This window comes from Staurois parvus, unplaced genomic scaffold, assembly GCF_062004578.1.
Source record: "Staurois parvus isolate SC_StPar_1 unplaced genomic scaffold, SC_StPar_1.0 ptg000292l, whole genome shotgun sequence".
Taxonomy (NCBI): Eukaryota; Metazoa; Chordata; class Amphibia; order Anura; family Ranidae; genus Staurois; species Staurois parvus.
Window position 1 is genome coordinate 3,489,294 of NW_028318088.1, and position 20,750 is coordinate 3,510,043.

At 39.5% G+C, this 20,750-nt stretch overlaps 1 protein-coding gene and 1 pseudogene across 2 annotated transcripts in view; one reads left to right on the plus strand and one right to left on the minus strand.

Moving 5' to 3' along the window:
• The window catches only part of ZNF462 (zinc finger protein 462), a 103,631-nt gene that overhangs the window by 44,599 nt on the left and 38,282 nt on the right, over nucleotides 1–20,750 (minus strand). For both annotated transcript variants that reach the window (XM_089682609.1, XM_089682607.1), the window contains exons 2-3: nucleotides 6,054–6,304; nucleotides 505–5,822 (exon numbers count right to left, since the gene is read on the minus strand). In XM_089682609.1, the coding sequence (XP_089538735.1) occupies nucleotides 505–5,822; nucleotides 6,054–6,273 (5,538 nt within the window). In that variant the 5' untranslated portion in view covers nucleotides 6,274–6,304. The remainder of the gene's footprint in view (nucleotides 1–504; nucleotides 5,823–6,053; nucleotides 6,305–20,750) is intronic.
• Nucleotides 11,231–12,974, plus strand: LOC149458176 (uncharacterized; annotated as a pseudogene).

The following is a 20,750-nucleotide window of genomic DNA, read 5'->3' on the forward strand; positions in this document are numbered from 1 at the left end:
TGGACCTTGCTATAAAAACTGCAAGGTGCCTTTCATGTATCAGAGCCACCTCCCTCATCATAAATAGCAACCAGCATTAAAGTAAACAAAAAAAACTGTAAGGAAAATGTTAGTTATTAGATGTACATGCCCAACTTTCAGTTTTTGTTCGCAGCACCCATATCAGGGTGATACCATCTTCCTAGCATAATGCCCAGGAATGCCAAGAAAACGCTCCTGCGCTGTGCTGGAGCATCTTATTACAAGATTTCAGATACAAGAGCTCAGCATTCTTCTGCATCTCACTAGAAAGATACTGACATCCTCACCTGCAGTATGAGGCTGGGGGTAAGGCTAATACATGTACTAACATTAAATATACAGTAAGAGTATTCAATTATGTTTTTTAGCAATCTGGAAGTACAGATGTTGGTATTTTATTCTGTGAAAGGCTCAGAATAGAATACTTACAATATATAAGACGACAATATATTTAAATAGCATTAAAATTAAGCAGTATCTTACCTTTTCTTGCTTGCCATCTGGAACTGAACTTTCAGCAGTTTTTTGCTTTTGTAACAGCTGCTTCCTCCTCTCTTGCCGTTTGGCACGTTTTTGGAAGTCTTCAATGTGTATGTTTAGATGGAAGGTTAGCTCAGCGACGCTGCTTAATTTGACATTGCAGTGTTTGCACTGATACATGGTTGTATAAGAACGGGTACCTGTGGTACCCAAGATGGAGAAGTCCCTCTTTATGTCTTTGCTGTGATGGTCTGTGTAGTGCATGCAGAGAAGATCAGCTGTACTAAATGACAACTTAAAGCATTTGATACATCTAAATGGAAGTAATTCTGGTTCTTGGGGTTCTGAGTCCTCCGATGGTGCATCCATTTCAGGTTTTTCTTCCAAACAGATTTGGCTCTCATTTTCTTCACCATACACAAGTGTAAAAAAACTACCAAGCTTACTAGCATGCTGTTTTTTAGGAAAAACCCCAGGATGCCTTTTTATATAATGTGATACAATCCCTTTTTTGCTATAAGACTGAAATGCACAAAGAGAACATTTTTTCCTCTCAATGGCCTTTTTCAAATCATCATTCATTTCAGAAGAATCTTCATTATGAGGAGTAGAAATGACAACTTTGTTTTGTTTATCATTTACAGTTCTAGATGCTGCTAGACAATGTGTATAGTATGCATCTATGTCATGTCGTTTCTGGTAATGTGCAGCAAGCCCTTTTCGAATTGGATTAGTATAGGAACAAAGTGCACAGTTGAACAGATTATTTTTGCCTTCTGGTTGAGCTCGTACATTATTATGTTTGATACGATAGTGCCTTGCGATCCCTTTTCTGGTAGAGCAGAAATATTTGCACAGCTGACATCTGAAGACAGTGTGTGGGTTAATGTTCTTGCGTGGTCTGAAGCCTGCAAGTCCAGTAACTTCCCCTGGTTCCAGAGTAACTACTGTATGAGGAGGTATGTGATCAGACTGAATATCTGTGTAGGCAATAGAAGCTTCTGTCTCTGATGTTTTAGAGAGCATGTTAGGTTCTGCTTGATGATGATATTTTTCATAATGAATTTTCAGTTTTTCTAGTGTACCATGGGTGTAGGGGCATAATTTACATCTGTAGGCACCATATCCTTGTTTAAATATTTTATTATTTTCTTCACTTTCATTTTGAGTTGATTCATTAGGTGGTTCTACATCATGCACAAAATCTTCAGCTGTGACCTTTATCAAAGGATGACGTTTTTGGTAGTGGGTAAGAACACCATGAATACGTGTGTTAATGTATGGGCAATGTCTACATTTATACACTGCTCCTGGGTTTATGTCTACATCCTGTGCAAAATCAGCAGCTTTAACCTTCATGCCAGGATGCTTCTTACCATAGTGTGTTAGAAGGCCATGTAAATTGTTGTATTCAGATTGGCAGACTGTGCACTGATATGGTGAAGAAGACTGAGAAGAGGACAGCTGTGCAGATTTTTCTTGCAATATACTGGAGTCATCTGCACTCTCAAAAAATGGCTCTAAGTTTATGGAATCTTTATGGATAAACTCAGTCTGCAATGAAATTTCTTCTAAATGTGACCTTTGTACAGCTCCTTTCTCCTTTATGATGTCAAGAAGTACAGATTCATCTCCTTTCAGTGCCCATGGATGGAAAGATTGATAATGATTAGTGATATCCCATATAGAAGGAGCTTCAAAGTTACAGTCTCTGCAATTGTACGACTTGGTTTCAGGTGTTACTTGTGCATGTGCAGAATCAGGTCCTGCACACAACTTTGTTGCCATATAAGTATAATCCACATAGTGCTCGGGATGCCTCCTTTGGTAATGTTCAAGAAGACCGCTTGGCTCTGGATGAGAATAAATGCACCATTCACAGTGATAACCTGCTTCAATAAATCCATCTAAGAAAGCCCACTTCAAAATTGAAGTCACAGTAGCCTTGAGATGAGGATGATCTTTTTTCATATGTTTTCTCAGGGCATAAACATATGGTGTTGAAAATGAACACTGCCTACATTTGAGACTTCTAAGTTTTGTCTTTTCAGACTCTGTAACGGAAGGTAAATTATGTGTACTAGTAGCTTTCTTTTGGCCTTGTTCACAAAGACTCCTTATTGCAGCTGTATGCTGCCTAACAGTATCTGCATTTACCTTGTAGTCTTTGTGCTTCTTTTGATAATGTATAAGAACTCCTTTGACTGTTTGATTTCCATAGTCACAATGCTGACAGAAAAACATCTCATTATCTTTCGGCTGGCTCCTTTTTTTTGTGGTATGAGGTGGAACAGGTGGCAGCTTTCCTGGTGTGTTTTGTTGGCCATCTACATTTCTCAGTGACTCAGACGTTGGTGGTGCCTGTCTAATATACTTAGCAGTTACTTTAATTTCAGGATGCCTCTTTTGATAATGTACCAATACTCCAACAACAGAGCGGTTGCTATATGAACAATGCTTGCAATAATATAGCTCAACATTTACTTCTGGGGGGGAAGCCACATTGGTAATACTAGGAGTAACAGAAGCACCTCCATCGAATGCCAACTGAGAAATGGCTGTTCCACTATCCACAGGAACGACCCGCATTGTTTTTTGAATCCTGAAGTAAGATGCCTTCTCATCAGGATGCTTCTTCTGGCAGTGAACTAAAACAGAATGCATGTTTGGACTTGCAAATCCACAAATGTCACAGTCATAAACTACAACATTGTTAACAGAAGAACTCTTCTGGCTGTCATTTTCTGTAGCAAATGACTTTGTGGTATTTTTAGCAAAGGATGTTGTAGAGCTATTTCCATGACTTGATGGGGTGGATGTCAACATGTTTTTTGGAGCAGAATTTAAGATTTCTCTTAACGTTTGTGACTCAGAGTTAAGGTCTTCTGATTGGTCAACAACATAACTGGAAAATATCATAGCATTATTGATTTTTACAGTTGGGTGCATTCTTTGGTAGTGTGGCATCAAGCTCCGAACATTAGGGCTTGTGTATGAACAAAACCGGCATTTATAAATCAGATCTGACTGGTCAAAATTGAGAACATTCATTGCTTCAGGATGGTGCTCTGTATAGTGCTGTTGCAAGTCCTCAAAATTGTTATAGTCAATATAGCATTCAAGACATCTGTATACAGCACTGTGATCATTAGGATCCAAGATATACCTAAAACTGAACTTTATGTAGGGATGCATGCGTTGATAATGAGTACTAACACTTCGAGCAGATTTGTTGCTGAAATCACAGTGTTTGCAGTAATATAACCTTCCAGATTCATCACTGAATTCCAAATTTTCACCCAGTTGGTCACTCTCATAGAGACTGGACTGGTTTAAAACAATAGAATTGTGTTCTTGGTCTTTCATGCTAGCAGACTGGTAATAGTAGTCCTCTTCATCATCTGATAAAGTCAACTCAATTTCTGCACTATTGCCTCCAGAATAATTATTCTGAATGTTTCTGAAGTTTGTGTTCTTTGGGGACATTCCAAGATCTCTATTCCACAACTGTTGAATAGGATATTGATCTGCTGACTCCATCTGTTCTGATGGATCCTCCTCTTTGTCCAATTCTACTTCTATTTCAACTTCATTCTCCTCATCATCTTCATCGTCTTCCACATTAATGACTGCATCCTCCTTATGTTTGCTTTGGTTGATCTTGCTCTGAAGATTGCTTGCAATTTCATCAATTCTAGTTCTTTTCTTCACAGGTGACAAGTCCAAAGGAAACTCACTAGATCCTTTCCGAGATGTCTTGGCTACAAAATTATTTTTGGAAGATAATCCTAAAATAGATGTTTGACTCTTTCTTACTGTGTTAGAGTCGTTCATATCTGTTTCATCACCTTGCAATTGATGTACCAGATTACCACTACTATTTGGCAAGTTGTCACAAAATGAATGTTTATGTTGTTGGTGAACACGCAAACCTTTTAGAGTTGTTGTAGAATAATTGCACATAGTGCATTTGTATGGGTTCTGGAGAGGAGAGTCTGCTATGCTTCCAGGTTTTTTGCCATTTATACTGTTACTCTCATATGTTTCATTTAATGATGAAGACATGCTTTCACTAAGTGAATTCATGGGATCCCACTCTGATGATGTGCCACCATGGCACTGCTTGTGTACACCAAGCTTGAGGGGACTTTTGCAAGAAAAGGGACATTCATCACACTTGTAAACAGGGGTTTTTCCAGACAAGTGGATATTTTCAATATGACGAGAGATACTTCGTCGATGCATTGTGAGAAATGGGCAAAATGGACATTGAAATCTGTTCATAAACCTTCTAAAAGGAATTCCCTTTGTCTCCAGCAGTTTGTTGTTCTCAGATCCCAACAGTGGTTCTCCAGATATTCCAAGTTCCATTGAACCTAAACCATTTTCCCCATCAATGTCAATATAGTCATCATCTGAGCTTGAATCATTTAAAAAACTGTTCTCATCCATATCTATCATGGAACTGGATCTTTCTGACATTCCATAGGGTGACCTTTCTGACATATTCAAAAGGACAGGATTTGCAGTCAGTTTTGGTTGTTTCACTGGAACATATGGCATTGACTGATATTTTGATGGATTGCCACCTGGAAGATTACTCATAGGATTTCTATAAGCAGACATACTAGCATTAGATGTATCATGTGTTGCCATGTTTAGAGGCATATAACTGGATCCAGGATTGGGTATTTGAGAACTTCTATTTTGTAGATCTGATATATTTAGTCCATCCTGTCTTAAACTTGATAGTATTTTGACCATTCCCCTGTGCTTCTTCATCATATGATCACACCAACGCTCCCGCCGTGGTGTTTGGTAGCTGCACCATTCACAACAGAAGTTCCCTCTGGACTTTGTTAGAGGTTTTACCATAGATTCTAGAATGCTACGTTCTACTACTTCAGCTGGTAGTTCTTTACACGTTTCTTGCATTGGCATTGATACAGGGGGGGTTTGGGAAACTGAAGTTGCTGACATTTCTTTTAAACTATTCTTGTGGTACATTTTCTGATGCTTAATTATTCTTGCTCTTCTTGGTGACTTGTATGTGCAAAACTGACAAGAGAAGACTTTTCCAAAACCATCATGTAACATAATATTATAATTTACATTTCCAGGACCTCCAGAGTTCCCTCCTCCAGGTCCATGGACTTTTTTAGTATGCTCCACAAGAAGGTATTTAGATCTAAAATAGCGAATACAGAATTTGCACTGAAAAAACTTATTGGTTGGCTTAGAACTGCTTGCAGAAGGTAGACTATAGAATCCAAGGCCCTGACTGTAGTATGATCCAGTAGTTGCTTGTGGAGTAGTCTGACCTGAAATAAAAAAGAACAAGAAAATTAGTTCTAAACTATATTCTCTAAAAAAAAAAGTGCAATCTAAAACCGACATGAAAACAGACAGCCTCTCAGTTATTCTATGATCAGACACGGCTCTCATACTGAATAAGAAATGATTGGTCTGATGTGTACTAGGCAACATGAGTAAATGGAGACTCTCAGTGACCACTAGAGTAAACAAACAATGTCAAAATATATTTAACCCACCATGAGTTTCTTCTGTAGGCACAAATTCATCTTTCATAGGAGGAAACACAGCGTCTGACTGGTTGGTGGAATTCGTACCCACAGATCTAGCCTGACTAGAGCTTTCCTCAGTAACATCTGTGGGCTGCAAAAATGCTGTATGAACATCTTGTATGTGAGTCTTTAGATCTTCATAGGATTGAGCTCTGAAGTCACAACCATCACACTGAAGAACTTCCATGGTCTAATGTTATTTTTTACATTAGGAAATTCTGAAACACAGAAAGAACATACAAACTTGTATTATATTGTGCAACAGAACCTGCAAACTTATCTCATTTAAGATATTAAACATTTGCAGGGCTATTAAGTGTTGTTTGGTTAAGTGGTTACTTGGTTATAATACACCAAAGATGACAGAACAAAAAAAAACACAAACTTTTAGTTGGATATTGAATAATTGCTATTTAAAACACATATTTAAACAAATATCTGGGTGCTACTGAACTTTGTCTCCATTAAGAGGATTTGCCTTTTTGCATATCAACAGAAATCTTACAAGTCAACATTGAAATAAGACAAAAACACAACATTTCATACTCTTAATCCACCAAAAATAAAAAATATGGCACCATTGATACACAGGGTATTGCCTGTGTGTTAAATAGGCAGGAATGGTAAACAGTACAGCAAGATGTTTCTATCAACCTGTTAGAACATACACACATGAACATAGTGACAGTGGCCACAAAGTATTTCCAAATGATCATTACATCATTTGGAACAACCTAATCAGATGTAATTAAATTTTACCCAAACCCCCAATATTTAGTGATTCTGGAATAACTTTCCCTATATTAGGCTTCAAAGATCAACAAGCATGAAATATTTAGTCTTTAACATGCAACAGGCTGACAGAGTATGGACTAAAAAAGAGAACACAATCTTGAATGTCAGAAACATCAACTAGGCAGACTTGAAAATATCAGCCTTAATTGCTATTGTATGATAAAACATAGGTAATGTTGTACAATATCTCTCACTGACAAAGATTCCCCAAAATTTACTATACAGTGTATGTACATGTTGAAAGAAAAATGTATCAAAGAACTTAGATCATAAAACTGATTTACTAAAAGTCTTAAGAAAACACACAAAAAATGTTAATATTCATTTCAACTATCCAATTATGTGCACATAAAAAAAGTAACCAGACATTTTGTTCACGTGATTGTTTTTTTGTTTTGTTTTTTAGGGGGGGGGCATTTTGTTGTGTGAACATTCTCAAGTCCTTTAGCAATTCTTCAGCCCCCCTGTGTCTCTAACTACAGTGCCTTCTTTACATGTGTTAAGTGTGAATGATATAGCACTTACAAGCATTATGCAGATTTTATTCTGCCTAAACCTGATTTTTTATTTATTTTCTCCCAGTTTTGTGTTGTGGATGCAAGCACCCATCATATTAGAAGAGGTGCAAGCTTTCACCAACTATTTCTGGTCCTAAATCAGGTCACCTGATGACAATGAATGTAATCTAGTAATCAAAGGCAGCAGTGATCAGTTAAAAAACAAACAAACAAACAAACGGGTAGCCCAGAAACTAGAAGAACTCAGAAACTCAGAAGTGCTTTGGAATTATACACTAAAGGTACCATTTTTTAAGAATGCTTTGCCGCATTCAACAATGCTAATGGATCCCTGTTAGCTAGCCGAACTAGATTTGGAGTATAGGTTCACAAATCAAGGAACAAGGTAGCTTAAAAGCCAAGTTCACTTTTTCAAGAACATTCCCTATGCAGTCAAGGAGCCCCCGTAGATAAAAATAAAAATATTCAGATCTGAAAAATGTTGATTAATATGTTTGCCATGCCTGTGGGTTACGTGTGACAACTCGGAACCCTGGATAAAAATCTCCCATAGTTAGAATTCCCCCATTCTGCCTTGTTGTTAGTATGCTCCAGCTTAGTTATAGCTCTGTGATGTTCCTCTTTATCAAGTTCTGGTTAAAGTTATACTTTAAGTGTAAGTTCAGCATTACCAAAAATCACACTATGCTGCTCTATATAGATACAGCAGCATAGTGTGCTAAACCTATCTACCAGTCAGGGCTCCCCTTCTGTTTAAACATTGGGGTTGGTTTACTAAAACTGGAGAGTGCAAAATATGGTGCAGCTCTGCACAGAAACCAATCGGCTTCCAGGTTTTTTTGTCAAAGCTTATTTGAACAAGTTGAAGTTAGGAGATGATTGGACACCATGCACAGCTGCACCAGATTTTCTTCTCTCTACGTTTCATAAACCAACCCCAACGTCATCAACCATTATGGCCAGCAACCACTAGTACCACGGGAGAGAGCACCATCCTGTTCTTTTGGGCCGTTCATGTGCAGGGTGTATCCTTTTCTGTTGCAGCCACTGAGCTTATTATGGGCAACAGGGGAGACAACACAAAAACAGCTTTCAAAGGATATAATAAAACAAATTTAAAAAACAATTGCAATAACACTTTTCACCTTTGATCTGTAAGTAATTTAAAATGTGAGCTGCAATGACTGCTGTAAAACTAGTGAAGGTAGAGTTAAATGTGAATGCTGGGAAAAGCATTATAAAGTCCACATAAAATATTCACCTAGTCTCAAAAAAAAAAAAAAAATGTATAAGCAAGCAAACTTCACCTTTCTTCAGCCTGTAGCACAAATCCTTTGGTAGGTTTAGCTGAAATTTGCTTTGTTTCATCTAAACCTACAGCTTGTCTTTATTTTAACTCCTGTAGATCTTTGCGGTGGATACTTTCAAATGATCAAATATGTCAAGCTCTGAGCTTTCTGAACAAAGCACTGGATTGTGTGAAAAAGGTTGATATCTGCTGTAGCTCAAATTACAAAATATGAAACCCCACTCTATGGCTCTTCAGCACAGTCCATTACATAACAGAACCTTTTATACCCAAAGAGCAGATGACTTCTACTTTCAAAGCTCCATGCAAAGAAGCAGATCATCCAGTTTTTTTTGTCCTCTACCCTTCCCCCAGCTTAGACTTTTCTTCCCAGATAAAGGCACTGCTCTGCTAAATAGTTCCAGCACATTTTCTGGAGAGAGAAGACAAGGCTTTGCAGAAGCTGGAAAGCTCTCCTGCTTTAGAAGCAGCCATTTTAACCCAGTGAATACAGAAATAACAAGCATGTAGCCTAAACATAACATGGCTCCTGATCATGACAGCCTCCTCTGCTCAAAACACACTTCCCATGCAAAAATATCCAGCAATAAAACAATCTTGGTTATAAAAAGGAACATGTACCCATTTTGCTACAGAAAAAAAAAACAAAAAACATTAAATAGGAAAACATAGCATGAGCTTGCAACAGAAGAGATTTTAGGTCAGACTGAAACTAGTCTTCTTTTCTGCACCCTTTACAAGTAGGTATAGAAAGAAAGAAAGAAAAAAAGAAAGAAAATCAAACCACCAGATCAGAGGAACAGAACAAAAATAGGTCAAATGAAAATCACTCCCATTCTCATGGGAGTTGTCTGCTTTCTGCAGGTGGCCATCTAACTGTTTGCTAGATTCCAAAGTCTAAATAAGCCTTGTTATCACTAGTCAAACCTGGTAAAAGACATGCCCTACAACACTATGGGGCTTATTTACTAAAACTGGAGAGTGTAAAATCTGGTGCACCTCTGCATAGAAACCAATGACTAAAGTGGGCACAAACCTTTGGGACCACTTTTGTGGGATTGTGGCCACTCCCCTCTCAGGCTGGGATATGATTAAAGTATTAAGTGGTAGGTTTGGCACTTGTGGGGAATTTATGGGTGATGGTTCCTTTAAGTTATGCAAAGCAGAGTTCCAGAAGGATCCAATCTGGAGTCATGGAAAATTCTGGAGCATCAGCGGGACAGGATATAAGGGGCACCTGAATCATTTGGGATCAGTGGCCAGTCTGCAAGCAGAAGAGCTCCTTGCTGGGGGATGGACATATCTGCCATGGCCTAAAGAAAAATCACTCATGCAGCGCTTCCTGGAGAGGGGCGATGGGGAGGAGTGGCTGCGCTATTGCCTGGTATTGGCTGAAGACGAGACCCGCCAGAACTGGTCGGCTGCAACAGGGTGTCACCTGCAGGGCCAGGAGAGAGTCAGAGGGTGCCCACGAGTGCGACCAGGGGTCCGGCGCGCCGCGGAGCCGGCCACCGGAGTGGCCGAGGTGGCGTGACGGAGGGGCGGAGGTAGATTGGTGCCATCTTACTGAAGATCAGCCGGAGGGCAGGAGCCTGGAAGGGCGTGGCTGTCGGAGCCGCCGGAAAGAGGGCTGCCGAGTCTCTGCCTATGCCCGTGATGTTCCCAGCTAGGCCCAGTGTTTTTGAGGTATGCATAAAGGAGGTGCTGCCTTGTGAGGTCTTCTCCCTTGGTTTTCACCTGACCTTGTCTTTTAAAGAAAAGATTTGGAGGGGGGATTTTGTGGGCATTTTATCCCTCCTCGCTTTTAAGGTATTTTCTAGCAGACCTGATAAGCTTGTGGAGGGTAAAGAGGAGGATAGGAGGAGGCCGATTCCTAGATCCTTTTACAATTGGCTGCAAGCTTATTGTGCATTTTCTAATGTAAAGGTGGAGAAACGCTTGGATCTATGTAGTGGCCTCTTCCAACATTTAGATCATGTTTTTGAGGCTTACAGGAACATTGGAGAGCTGGGTTGGTATCATTATGGTTTATCTTTTTGGCAGAAGCCGTCGGTTCATTCCGCCCTCAAGTGGGGTATGAAGGATGTGGGGTTATGGCTGAATTTGATCTTGCCACAAAAGCCTTTTGTGCCTAGGCAGTCCTGTTCCGGCATTTAGGAAGGGTTATTGCTTTGCCCTTAAAGACTCCCAATGTCGTTGGAATATCATATGTAAGTATCACCATGAGTGCTCTTTTTGCGCGGGCCCCCATCCTGTGCTTAAATGTCCTAAGAAGGTGGGTGGGTCTTCTTTGTCCCAGCGGGATATTTTTCCAAAAAGCCTGCACGCCGCAATCCCTACGATTTTATTTTGACGGTGGTTTTTATTTTGATAAGAGCCTTCCCATGGGCTGCTCTTTGTCCTGTGCTTATTTTGAAATGTTTTCCACTTTTCTCCATTGGGTGATCACTTCTGAGGCTGGTTGGGATGGTGTTGTGCACAACTTGGACGATTTTTTGTTCATTGGTTCACCAGAGTCGGCAATGTGTTCTCGTTTGCTTCAGTTATTTTGTGTGCTCATGGATCACTTTGGTGTCCCTTTAGCGGGGAAGAAGACTTTTTTGCCGTCCACTTCCTTGGAGTTCCTCAGGATTCTTCTTGAGACAGCTGCAATGAGTGAAGTTGGAGAGGCTCCAGTTGCAGATTCTAGCCTTTCTTCGCTGGAAAAAGGTTTTGTTGAAGGAGATGCAGTCTCTGTTGGGGCTTCTGGCCTTTTCTTGCAAGGTTATGCCAGTTGGATGGATTTTTTCCAGGCAGTTGTATCTTGCGACTTTGGGTTACAAGTCCCCTTTAACTGATTTACGCCTTACCTGGGACTTAAAGGAAGACCTGTTGGTTTGGGCGAATTTCCTGGCAATGTACAATGGTAGGTCCTTTTTCCAGGCTGACTGTGCCGGTGCAAGACTTTCTGTTGGCAATGGATGCGGCTGGTTCCAGGGGCTTCGCTGCGGTATGGCAATCACATTGGTGCTGAAGGGCTTGGCTGGAGTCTTGGGTACGGAAGAAAAGCACTAAGAATATTGTGCTGCTGGAACTGTTCCTAGTGGTGGTGGCTCTGGAGCTTTGAGGTATGCAAATTACTGACAAACGGATTTTGGTAAGTAACGATAATAAGGGTGTGGTGTTTGCAGTAAATTGTTTATCCTCTAAATCGGTGTTTGTTGTACAGGTTTTGCGAAACTTTGTTTTTCTTGGTTTAAAATTTAACATCTGGCTTAAGGCATGGTATGTCCCTGTTTTTTCTAATACTCTGGCGGATTCGTTGTCCCGTTTTAAGATGTCCAGGTTTCGTCAATTGCTACCGGAGGCGGACGAGGTTTGCCTCAGTTGTCCATCGCACCTGTGGAACCTGATATGAACCTTTTGCAGAAGGCTATAAGGAATTCAGTCGCTCAGCACACTTGGGTGGATTATTTGGCAGCATGGAGGAGGTGGGTCTTCTTTGCGCATAGTTGGGGCTTTCTGCCCAATTCCCCCACTGAACTGGTTATTGTATCCTTCTTGATGTCTTTGATGCGATGTGGATACTCTTATGGTCATGGGTCCAAGAAAATGGCTGGAGTTTCCTTAAACTATTGGGCCTCTTTTCTTGTACACAGTTCTTCCTGGTGAAACAGATGCTGAAAGGGTATCTGAAATCCAAGTTTGTGCCTGATGAGCGTAGACCTATTTCTATGGAGCTCTTGGCTGACTTATGTACTGTTGCTTCGGTGGTCTGCTTTTCTGGTTATGAGGCCTTGCCGTTTTGTGCTGCATTTTCCCTGATGTTTTTTGGGGCCTTTAGAATATCCGAGCTGGTCCCGTTGTCCAAGCGTGCCTTTTCGGGACTGTTATCCGAGAATGTTGTGATGGATGATTCGTTGGTATGGCTGTTTTTGCGCCACTCTAAGACTGATCAGCTGGGGAAGGGTGCATGGATAACGTTGTCTGCTGTTGGGGATTCTTTTGTTCGTCCGGTGAGTCCTTGCTGTGTGTCCTCAAGGTGCAAGGCGGTTTCTGCTTCACTCGGATTTGTGTCCTCTTACTAAGTATCAGTTTGATGCCGTTTTGCGGAGATGCCTGAACCATTTGGTCTTTCAAATTTCAAAGTTCTCTTCCCATTTATTCAGGATTGGTGCAGAGTCAGAGGCCTCCAGGTTGGGTTTTTCCCCCTCGGGAATTAAGGACTTGGGCAGATGGAAGTCTAAGTGTTTTCAGTTATATATAGGACCTAACCTTTTTCTTTGACTCATTGCAGGTGCTAAGCACTGTGTCTGGATTGTAGGTCACTCATATGTTTACTGGGCTCATAAGAGGGCTGTTCAACTTCGTCCTTGTGGAACTTTGTCATTGTTGCCTGAAGCCTTCACTGTCTATTGGAAGGGAGTGAGAGGCCTGTGCTGGTGTGAGCTCTACTGGCATTTGTCCCAATTATTTCAAGTGTGGCCCCCGCCTTCTATTTTAGTGGTTCATCTGGTAGGTAATGACTTGGGTATGGTGAGAACACTTGATTTGTTGTTTATGATTAAGAGGGATTTGCACAGGTTTTGCTTGTCTTCCCCATATACGACCGTGGTGTTTTCAGGAGATGGTTCCCAGGTTTTCTTGGCAGTCCTCTCCTCAGATGCAGGCTTTTGAGAAAATGAGGAAAAGGATTAACAGGATTAAAGGATTCATGCCATCGCTAGGTGGCTTGTCTTACAAGCATGTTGATCTGGAGGGTTGAATTCCAGGTCTGTATAGACGGGAGGGAGTTCATCTTTCGGATGATGATATGGACATCTTTAATTTGGGGCTACAATCTGGCATCGAAATGGCCACTGCTTTGGGGTAAGCCGCCCTTGTTCACAAGGCCGGTAGGTGGGGATGTTTCGGTGTTATATGGTGTATAAGATGGCTCGAGTTCTAATAACAGACAGAAAAGGGTGAACGGTTATATTTTTGCATGTTGAATCTCATTAATGGTTATTGATGTATGTGTATTGTTTTATTGTTTAACACCAATAAAGTGCAGCGGGTCATTTCTCGCCACAATCCATTTGTTTTTTAATTGGTCGTATTTGATGAATGTTGTGGTGGGGGGGTGTGGTCTGCAATCCCATGCCTAAAGTGGGCACAAACCTTTGGGACCACTTTTGTGCGATTGCGGCCGGCCAACCCCCCCCCCCTGTAGCATCAGCGGGACAGGACATAAGGGGCACCTGGGCACTCTGCAGGGTGCCCAAACTTTTGCAGACGCCATTTTTTTGTTTTCTGTTATTTTGAAAGTGTAAATGATGGAAATAAAATCTAACTTTTGTTGACATATTATAAGAATGTCTAATCTGTAATTTGATGCCTTTTGGAGATTTTTCCATCTTTCCTTGGCTTCTTTGTGCACATTAATACAAATTTTTAGCTGGGGTGCCCAAACTTTGGATCCCCACTGTATGTATATGGTTTTATTGTTAAACACCAATAAAGTGCCACAGCCATTTCTAGCCATGATTCATTTAATCGTTTTCTCTTTAAATTGATCGTATTTGGGGAATGTTGTGGTTAGGGGGGTGTGGTCTGCAATCCCAACAGCTTCCAGTTTTTTTTTTTGTCAAAGCTTAATTGAATGAGCTGAAGTTAGAAGCCGATTGGCTACCATGCACAACTGCACCAAATTTTTCACTCTCCAGTTTTAGTAAATCTGCCCCAAAGGCTGCTGCTGCCCTCTCTAAACAAGGTTCTCCTAAAGCTTCATTGTACATCCCTAAAGCTAGCCATACACTACTTGACAAATATTGTTTAAAGGTACTTCAAAATTTAATTTCTTTAACATTCATTTTGGAATGAATGGACATTCCCAAATGAAAATCCCACGCACTGTTAGAAATGAATTTGAGATTAATTTTCCATCCATACTACTTTGAATTTTCTCGTCAAGAATGTTTAAAACGAACATCAATTTACCCCACTAATGATTAGAAAATCAAAACAAAATGTTCTTAGAATGAAAATTTTCAATCTAAATTCTACTTGTGTATTGCCAGCTTGAAGCTCTGCTCACATCTGTTTTTATTTTAGGTGCGCTGAAGCCCCATTCATTGCTAATGGTACCCCAACACGCCTTGCTAATACATGTGCCTTTTTTTTTTTTTAAAGACACTCCTTTGGTGCAATTTCTGTTTTTTAAGAAGCCCATTTAAATGCAGCACATGGTAACAGGCATAAAACCGCACATCAATGCCTGCATTGTGGCATCTCAAAGATGTGAACCTAGCCTAAACAGAAAACAATATTTAGAACCCATTTTAAATACAAAATATGTCATAATTAATAGACAAATTTCTAATTTTGCATTCACATTGCACATGTCTTTAAAGCAGGGGTGTCAAACTGGCAGCCCTCCAACTGTTGTGAAACTACAAGTCACATCATGCCTCTGTCTTTGGCAGTGATGCTTGTAACTGTCAGCCTTGCAATGCCTCATGGGACTTGCAGTTTCGCAACAGCTTTAGGGCCGCCAGTTTGACATCCCTGCCATGAAGAGCTAGTGTACTGTAGATATAAAGTACATTATATTCACCTCCAAAACCATCATATCTGGTTCCAGAAAGGTTTGTATATATAGGCAGTGTGTAGCATTGAAATCCAGGTCCTCACATCTGAAGCTTGTAAGATTACAGGCGGTCTTACGTGTTTTGTCTTTCTTGTTAACAATTCGGTTTTGATTAAGGATGTTTCTGTGAGGGAAATGTTCAGATTAAAGAGGAATTGTTCCTCATCATAGGTGTTTCAGAGAACTGAGTCTGCCAAATGTTTTCCTTCGTTTGTACTATACGTGCTGGTGGATAAAAAAAAACTGATTGCAAATGATCTCTGTTTGCAACCTTTAGCAACTATGGCTGAAACAGTAGAAAACATTTGCAAAACGATGTATTTGCAACCCCACTGGTTAATAGAGCATTAGTTAGAAAAAAAACTAAAATGGTATGGGTATGTTTTTTATTGGCAGGGGTTTGAAAACTTGTCAGGACTGGGACAAAGTGAGTGGTGCCAAACACGGAGCAGTTTTAGAGGACAAATTGTTTCCATCTGCAAGAATCTGAGACTGAGGAGGAGGTTCCAATGCAAGAGCATGAATCTCCTAAAATGGCCCAGTAAAGCTCCAAAGCTCAATCCAAATGAACATTTGTAGTAAGACCTGAAAATGGTCGCTACTTAACTTCACAGAGAGAGAACACATTTTGCAGAGCAGAATGAGAAAAAAATGGCAGAATCCAGATATGTAATGCTGGTAGAGACATACCACCTAAAGGTCCTACAGCTGTAATGGCATCCAAAACTGGTTCTACAAAGTACTGACTTGGAGGTGAAGATTTATGCAACCAACAAGCTTTTGCTATTTTTGTCTGATCAATTTTCATTTTCAAAGTGCTAAGCATGTTGCATAGATCAAAACTATAAACATTCATCTTTGTTCTAGGTTGTAATGTGGGAAAAGTCCAAGGTACTGCATACTTCTGCAAAGCACTGTAAATGTTTATGGACTTCTTTACAGTACCCTCCCTCATTTCATATCTTCTGAATGCAAAAGTTCCTAGATGCATAGTTTCCAAGTGTCCATCATAGACAATAGATGAACCCTGGGTGCTTTTCTTGTATTTTAGCTTGAGTCAGGAGTCAATAAAATTTGGATGTGTACTACCTGGGAAACAGGTTTTGTAGTGTACAGAAAATAGAATACTTACCAATTCACATTGTTCATTTTGAGAAAAAAAAAAAGTATGCGTATTGTTTCTACCACCCAATAACAAACATAGCATTTGGATATTATGTTGGTTTTTTTTAAAAAAAAAAAATCTAATTTCAACTCACATGATGGTTCTAAAAAAGAAATAACTGACAAAATTAAAGTCCATGTAGAGCAGCAAGTGTTACAAATAAAGGATGTGGCTTGTATTTTGCAAACAGTTTGCTGAAAGCTGGTTTCCTGTCCCCAGTGGACCAACAGTAAACCCTTTTGTGGTACTCTGCAGCTCCATCCTAATAAAATGTTAGAATAACCATGGCACTTCTATGTAATACCTATATCTAGGGATGTAAATATTGCACCGATATTAAAAAAACATATTAAACCTTATTAATTTTGCAAAAAAAAAGACAATTAACTAACCAACAATGGTAGCCTTTGTAGAACAGGAACACAGAAGCCAATGCGGATGACAAAGTATGACATTAATTTCTTAGCTATAGAAGTCAGATGAAAGCTGGACACAATTGCAGAGATACTGACTGTAAGATACAAGCATGTAAAATATTCCTAGCATCCAAATTTTAAGGGTAATCTAAAAAAAAATTGTTACCCATAGCTTCAGCAATTTTTTTCTTCTTTATGAAGATGTAGACAAAAGCTGCACAAAACAGGTAATAAACCAAGGCTTGGACTAGTAAATTACTCCTCAATAAGGGCTTGTTCACACGTGCAGTTGGAGCGAAGTGATAAAAATAGGCAGCTGAGCAGCATTTTTACTGCCTTTTACCACTCTCCAACTGGAAAAGGGAGCCGGACAGGGTTGTACACATGCCTAGGCCGCAATGAAATGTTTCACGGCCGAGGCAAAAATGATACCTCCTGTCGCTTTCAGTGAACTTGACCCATTTAAGTAAGTGGGGCTGAGATGCAACTGCCCTGCAAAACGAAAGTATATCTAAGGCCTTATTCACAAGATCAATTAGGACCATGAAACACCAAGCATCAGCATATTTTTGCAGCACGTTCACAGAGTTTGCCACTAGTCCTGACCCGGAAGCCTGTACAAATCAATGACAGGTCTCACGGCTGTTCACATGTCACTTCACATCAAGAGGTTTAATGCTCTTAAAAACCGATGGACCCCCCCCCCCCTTCCCGGATGCAGTCAGCCAGTCACTGATTTGTACAAGGCTGATTTGTGGAAGAGATAGCCATAATTGACCATGGGAATAAGGTCTAAAGCAAATTTATTTTTCATTTTCAGTAGAGTATGAAATGGATAAAACTTAATTATTTTTGCCGTCTGTATCCCATTCAAGAAGTTTTCCTTTACTTCCTGTTCTGCCACAACAAAGTAAGAGAAAAGGTCTCATAAGGGAAGATAAATCCTCTCTAAGTCCACAGACACTGTTAAACCTGCAGTTATATGTGTTTAGAGGACAACTGACAACTAACTTTTGACAAAGTTTTTAAACTGGAGACAGCCAAACAGGTATGGCTAAACAGAGGAAATATTTCAGATAAGCAATGGGATGCAAGAGGGGAAAAAAAAAACAGAACTAAACATTCTTAATGGAAATTAAGATAGTCAGAAAATATACATTGAGTTTTGTGTGTTGTCCAAGAAATGTGGAAAATCAGGAAAACATCTCATATATCTGTATATATTGCACACAGACTGACATTTACAGTAGCACAACATTTCCTTATGTAAAACACAGACTACCAACATACTTTTTCCACTGACAGGAGGGTTACTGGCATTTTTCTATCTAGAAAGTTCAAACAACTCTACCACATTTCAAAAAGTGAAACTACAGAACTAATAAATGACCACTGGTCTTTAGTGACCCTACAATGTAGTAGAAGTAATAGAGCAGTTTAGTAAAAAAGTGTACTAGTCCAACTTCCTAACTCAATAACCCAAACCAGAGCTGGATAACTCCCAGGAGCTAGATAAGGACAACTCCCAGGAGCTAGATAACCAATACTCCTCAAAAATTACAGCTTGCACCTAACTTCCGAAGTTCTCTCTATTTCGTGTCAATTTAGCTGGTTTCCAACAAAAAAAATACTGCTGTTCCTGGATTGGATAGAAGGGCTCTTGATATCCTTTTTAATGTTACCATACTTTGAGAGCAGTAAGGGCTGAAGACAATTTCCAACCAGAGGAAATAAACAGCAGAGGTAAACAAAGACATGCTGGTAGGTTGACTATCTAAATTGTCCCTAACATGTGTATGTATGAATGTGAGTTTGTGACTCACCTTGAGGGTTAGGGACTGATGTGAATGTACAATATATTTATAAAGTTCTGTGTAAATTGATGGTGCTATAGAAGTACCAGTAATAAAATAAAGTGTGGGTTTCTGGGTTGGGTTAGGTTAAAAAACTTGGGGAGGGTGGACTAGTGCAGTTGTCCTTCACTGTAGAACTCAAAAGCAATCTGGAATTCTTTTTTTTTTTCCTCGGAAGTGTGGGGCATGCACTTATGTTGACAGCAGAAAAGCAGGCACATGATATTATTTGGAAAAGATAAAAAGGAAAAATGAAGATAGAAACCCATTGCAACTAGTCAGAATAAAGTGTTCCTTTTTCTAAAGGAGGTCTGAAAATGGAAAAATCTCATTAACAGCAGCTAGATTCCTCCTAACATTTTCAACCCACTCTGTAAAAAATGGAAGCTGACAGCTACAGGCAGCCATCTCCACTTTATATTCAACTAAAGCTTTATTAAAAGAATTATAGCTGTCAGTGAGAGACATATGGTACACACCACACTAAAGTAAGAGAATTCTAAGAGCTATGCCTGTTTACAACACAGCTAAATCATAAATAACCAACAAAAGATCATACTTTAAAGTGGATAAAAATAACATACTACAAAGTAATGTTCTTAATATATTATTCTGATTAGTGATTAAAAAAAAAAAAACTTCACACATTTTCTGTGGAAAAGATTCGGCTTTGTTCTAGTTATAATTCAGGAAGCACATGGCAAAAAAGCACGGTTACAACCACTAACCATATAGCAGGATGCTGCTCAGCAGAATAATTCCTCCAAAGCTTGCTTACTGAGCTTGCTCCTTAAAATGTCCTTCAAGGAACACTTGAAGATCAAGCTCATACAGTTATTTTAAGTCTATCCACCCAGATTAGTACACATAGAGGAAAATACAAGGGAAGTTATAATACACCCAGGAAATAAAAAACTGAAATGAGATCTCCAGTCAGAAACAAAAATCACTAGCAAACTTACATAGAGCCTGTTTTGTGCAGTTCTTTATTAATTAGGAGTCTTGACAATACCTGCAAAGAACACTGCAAACCCATTTCAAGGAAATGGAAGCAAAACATCTATTCAAAGAAAAATTCAGGGAAATTAGTTTTCTGCATGGATGTCAAAGAACATAATTTGCTTTTTCATAACTACATAGAAAATCAAAAAGTCCACACTGGTGACCAGCTTTTCATACTTTACATATTTATTCTCCTTCCAAATCCAATAAAAAAATAATCAACCAAAATGCTTGTAGAAAATGCAGTTAGACCTACAGACTATTGGCACAAATGTCTAAGTAGATGGGATTCATATAAAAGCCCGACATTTAGAACAGCTCTGCAATTTTCTGTTTTGTTATGGTTGTTACACACCTACATCAAATATAACCTTTTACCTTTTTTGCCTGCTTGTCAACATATACAGCATCCCTCTATTCCTGGAAGGAAGAGAAACATGAAATTACATCTACTAGAAATGTTCTCTTTAATGCAAAAAAGGTAAAATGGAAGGTTGTTAGCCTCCACTTCTCTTGCTGTTAGGATACCAGAGATCCATACAGTGTGTGACCATCCACCCGGTCAGTTTAAAGCTGCCCACAGAAGCTCCAATCTGTTTACAAAATCTCATTTTGCTCTTACAACAATGGTGTAGTGCAAGGGCTGATCCCACAGGATATAAACTAAATGTACTGCTTGGAAAGCCCTTAACTCTACATAGCTCTTGATAAACTGAAAAGGCACTTGTAGAAAAACGAAACAATCAGCCTTTAATATATGTAAAAATCTAAATAGGCAACTATATACACTGCTCAACAAAAATAAAGGAACACACTGAAAACACATCAGATCTCAATGGGGAAAAATATCATGCTGGATATCTATACTGATATGGACCGGGTAATGTGTTGGGAACGTAAGGATGCCCCATCATTGGAAATGAAAATGATCAACAGTCTGAGGCGCACCCTAGGAGCGTCGGATGGACCGAAACATGATATCTCAGAGGTGTTCTATTG